The following is a 4527-nucleotide window of genomic DNA, read 5'->3' as shown; positions in this document are numbered from 1 at the left end:
TAAATCCCATTTCTTCCTTTTAGTAAGAGTTCCCTTCTAGACACTTAGCGCGAGAAAGTTGAAAAAACCGTGTTAATTCGCGAATCCGTGTAAAAAAAAACCGTGTTAATTCGCGAAACCGTGTAAAAAAAGCCGTGTAAAAAAAAACCGTGTAAAAAAAGACCTTAGTGTATTGGGTAAAAGAAGGATATCCGGATATTGATTTTTTTCTGAATGTCCAAGATGGAGATCTAAAATTGAATTTTGAATAATTTAAAGTTTACCTACAGTCCTTCAATTACCAATTTTGGATAATTGTCGTTGATTTTCTGACTACCGGACATCATGCTCATATAAAATGTACCCATATTGGGTGGGTTCAGGAAACAGTTTTTATTTTGTATTTATGCCGAGGCTATCAACGTGACACTTGCATTTTGTTGAATGGAGATTTTAAGGCACGAGGAAGGCACCATCACCGCCAGGTGGATTAGTTTGGGTTTTTCGACTTTAATGTCGCCTGTTCCCGAGAGGGTAACCAGGTTTTTAGAGCGGCTCAAGTTTTTTGTAGCAACGCTTAAACTGTGAAATTTATTAACAAAAAAAAATCAATTAGCAAAATTGACAACACAAAACTTAATTACTAACAACTTACAATTAGGTGGTTTCCTCTGCCACGACTTCTTTCTACTCTTCAATTATGGCTGGTTTAAGTTACGTGCTGTTACCCTAAATTGGAGGATTGTTGGGTGGATGCTAGTGGAATCACAAACGGTTCGAAATGATGAACTTATTTTGCATAGTTTCTCTTTTCATGCATCTACTTACAATAGTACCACTTGCACGGTAAGTTTTGGTTATTTCTCCTTGTTTCAGGTGTCACCAGGTATCGTTAATTGCTCACCTGGGAAAGTAGACAGGTAAGTATTTACACTATTTTTCTGGCCGAATTCACACGTTTTCCTTACAAGTGTTTACTTACGGATTCTACCCACTAATTTCCCCACACTCTTATCCTGATTTAAGATTTCAACACACTTCCAACCACTAATTATTTGGCGCAATAAAATTCAACTTATTTGCAGAACTATCGATCCAGTTTGTATACAATGGTGAAACTGTAGTTCGGCTCTTGTTTGTTTATCGCTTGCTCTATCAATCCATCGCTTACTTACTCTCATCTTACCTCTATTTTACCTACCACTACTAACGCGCAAGAACTGTCATGCTGCAATTATGCTCATGTTACACTGGTCCATTTTTAGACCGGTTCAAAAAAACCTTAGTTGCGGCGTCGCAACAATGTCGTTTTGAAGAGAAATCGAAAGCACATGCATGTACTTCCAAGTTCATAAACAATACATGTGTAACTTTTTGAAGAATCAAGTTCGACGAAGCCAGATTTGAACCAAATTTGAACTTCTGAGTTCGCTCTTCAAGTGAAATCCGAACTTTTGGTTGCTTGGGCATATTGTCACAAGTGTTTCAAAATATTTTAATTCTCAAATAACTTTAAAAACATTCTCATTGATGACCACCTCAGCATCAATACCGCTAGGCCTGCCTTCGGTTGATACTCCCAATTTTGTACTTTGTCTTGGTCGAGTTTGTCAAGTCTATCATCGCTGCTCGAAGTCTCCCTCTTCATGGGAGCAAAAACTTCCACCTACTAGCCTACGATCGATTGGCATTGTGAAAGTTGGGGAACCTATGCGACCGTGTGATGCTAATACCGTTGGGGCCATCGATAAACCATGTGGTCACCTTGGGGGGAGGGGGGTCAGACAAAGATCGCGGTCCATACGAATATATTTTTTTTTGTATGAACAAAAGACCACGCCCGAGGGGTGCTTTGGAATTTCCCAAAAAATTACCACGTGGTTTATGGACAGCCCCATTCTTCTCTACACGCCTTCTGATCGATCACCCTATTCACTCTGTCCCATCCATCAAAGATCACGAGGTGGACACTTCTTCTGAGATTTGATCATTTGATTTTGATCCATCTAGAATTGCATGTTTGAGCCAGATTAGTTTCGCCAGAAAACCGTTAACTGACTTTTTGATTATTTTCGATCAATGGATTGCTGAAAAAAAATCCAGTAGTGTCAAAAAATGGATTTTAGGCAGGATAGCTTTTAAGTGTTTTTAACAGGTCAAATAAACGAAAGGATTCATGCAACATTCTTCGATGATTCTTCTCATCGTAGGTCTCGAAAAGCTGGTAAGTTGAATCATATTCTCAAAATTCTCAAAATATATGGATCTACATTTCAACATTATTGAAACCATATGGGGGCTAAAAAGGGGGTATCAAACTAATAGCAGGCTGGATGCGGGAGTCGTGGAAAACAGGCCCAAATTACGGAGGTGTTTGCTTCTATGTTTAAAATTCTAGGAATCTTGATCATAGTCGATGATGTCTTCTAGCAGTCTGCTATAAGTTTGACGCACCCTATAGAATAACACTTTTGTCACAAACCACCAGACGGAAATCTTAATATGCATGCAAGTAGCTGAGGGGTAAGATATGAACTTAAGTTTGTAGGAGTTTCGCTGCTTGTAGTGGATTGTATATAGATCTAGTACTTAGGAACTGACTTCCTAGTTTGGACCTCTATTCAAAGGTTTTGAAATATTTTATTACTCAGCATCTTGATCTTGCTATTAAGAGGAACCGTACGACATGGCAAGTCCCGCACTGGTGGTGGCTTCATATCATATCATATCATTTTCGATCAAAGGATTGCTGCTTCTGAACCAATGAACAGATGGTGAGTCTGGCAATGCAACTCCAAAAAGTTGTCTGAGATCATCTACAGGATACAGCGATGGTCAGCCCCACGAAAAACTCCTCACGTGGTTTCTGTTTATGGAGCAAGACACGTGACAGTACTTTGTACGCTGAATTGAAAAAGGGTTACGCTGTCATCAGTATAGGTTATGCCCTTGTTGTAATAGATTTAGTACATGAAGCCATCCAGTCAGCTTGGTTATCATCACACATCACCTTCTTCCCAGTAAACTTACTGTTTTCTAAACTCATATAACGCCTTCTTACTCTCATCCAGTACTGACTGTTTATCACCCAAAACAATCATGAATGTAACTGAAATCTGAATTAAAAAACACGAATGGTAACTCTGCTTCAAATCTGGTAACAGTCAGCTGCAAGCTCTCACAGAACAAAGCTATTTTTGGAGCAATCTTTCTATACATTGAAATCCTAGTCCAATCGTTTTGTACAAAAATAAATATTCATTTATTAATACAAATACAGTGCTATTTACATTCGTCGACTGATAACCTCCCGCGTGACACTGCCAGCTGCGTCACTCGTCGTCATCATCATCGCCCAGTAATTCCCCTCGCGCCGCTCACTGGCTCGGGAAGAACCGCTCGAACGGAGCCAACCGCAGAATGTCGTTCAACAGCTGCTGGAAGTTTGCCCGGAAGCTCTCGGTAAACTCGGTCTCCACAATCGACAGGATGTTTCGCCCCCGCTCAAGGTCGAACGCTTGGCTGTGGTCCGAGTAGTTTCCACTCATGGTGAACCAACCGAAGCCCACCGTGTGATCGCCGATGGTGATGTCGAAGTCCGTGATGTTGACCCGCACGTATATCCGGTCGTCGCTCTCGTAGGTCATTCCCTTCAGGTGGATCCGGAGCGTTGAGTTTCCTGGAGGGGGATGATTGGGATTAGTTGGGAACTTTGTGGAAATTTGGGTCGAATATAACTTACGAATTGAGGAGAACATTTTTGCCCATTCTGCAATCTGCCTATCGGAGGCTAACTCTGCCCTGTAAGATCCGTGGACGTCCAGGGCCGGCATGTGGAACTGCAGCAAGAACTCCAGTTTATTCAAATCTGCCCTACAAAATACAACATCAATTAGTAAACACAACCATCTACAAACAATCCGTCAATTACTTCACATCGGTAACAAAGGAATTCTTGAAGCCTCGCATTTCCCGGCTCTGGAAGTACGTATGGATGTTACGGTTGCGCACTAGAGTGGCGTTGGGGAAGGCCAACGGATCGATCGACATCACGTATATCCGGTCGGAGATTTTCCCATTGGACATGTACGTAACGTAGTGCTGGATCGCATTTTGGATACACTTGTTCAGGGATGATGAATGCCTCACACATCCAACGGTTTCGTGACCTAAAATGGAAAAATACACGATATCGATCATTCTACTAGGGGGATTGTTTTGCAATCACTTCTTCATCCAGTTTAATCCAATAAAGCAATGATCCGGTTATGCTGCAAGTACAGGCTTTCGAGCAGACGGTAAAATCCCATCCAATCAAGAACGATAGTCAACACCTACCGGATTGACATAGGTGTCAACGGTCTATCAAGGATGTAACATCTCTACCGTCCAAGCTGGTTCTCGGTTACATTAAGCCGGATCAGGTGGATCGTGGAAACAAGTTCGATTTTTGATAAAATTAGAATGTAAACAGGAGCTGGTTTTTGGGAAGTGAATCACGCGAGGTACTCTGTGTTTGGATTTGAAAATGTACTTTGGGCTCTTTCA

General features: G+C 41.3%; 1 protein-coding gene across 1 annotated transcript; it reads right to left on the bottom strand.

The window, feature by feature from the left end:
• Positions 1-3214: 3214 nt before the first annotated feature.
• On the bottom strand, positions 3215-4148 carry LOC109429640 (uncharacterized; the record flags this gene model as incomplete). Its single annotated transcript, XM_019705641.4, is given in 3 exon segments — positions 3215-3658; positions 3722-3852; positions 3911-4148. Coding segments are annotated over 3 exon segments (671 nt in total), but the record flags the coding sequence as incomplete, so codon positions are not given.
• Positions 4149-4527: the final 379 nt, after the last annotated feature.

This window comes from Aedes albopictus, chromosome 2, assembly GCF_035046485.1.
Source record: "Aedes albopictus strain Foshan chromosome 2, AalbF5, whole genome shotgun sequence".
NCBI lineage: Eukaryota > Metazoa > Arthropoda > Insecta > Diptera > Culicidae > Aedes > Aedes albopictus.
Note: the sequence above shows the minus strand (reverse complement) of the source record. Positions and strands in the feature narration are given on the sequence as shown.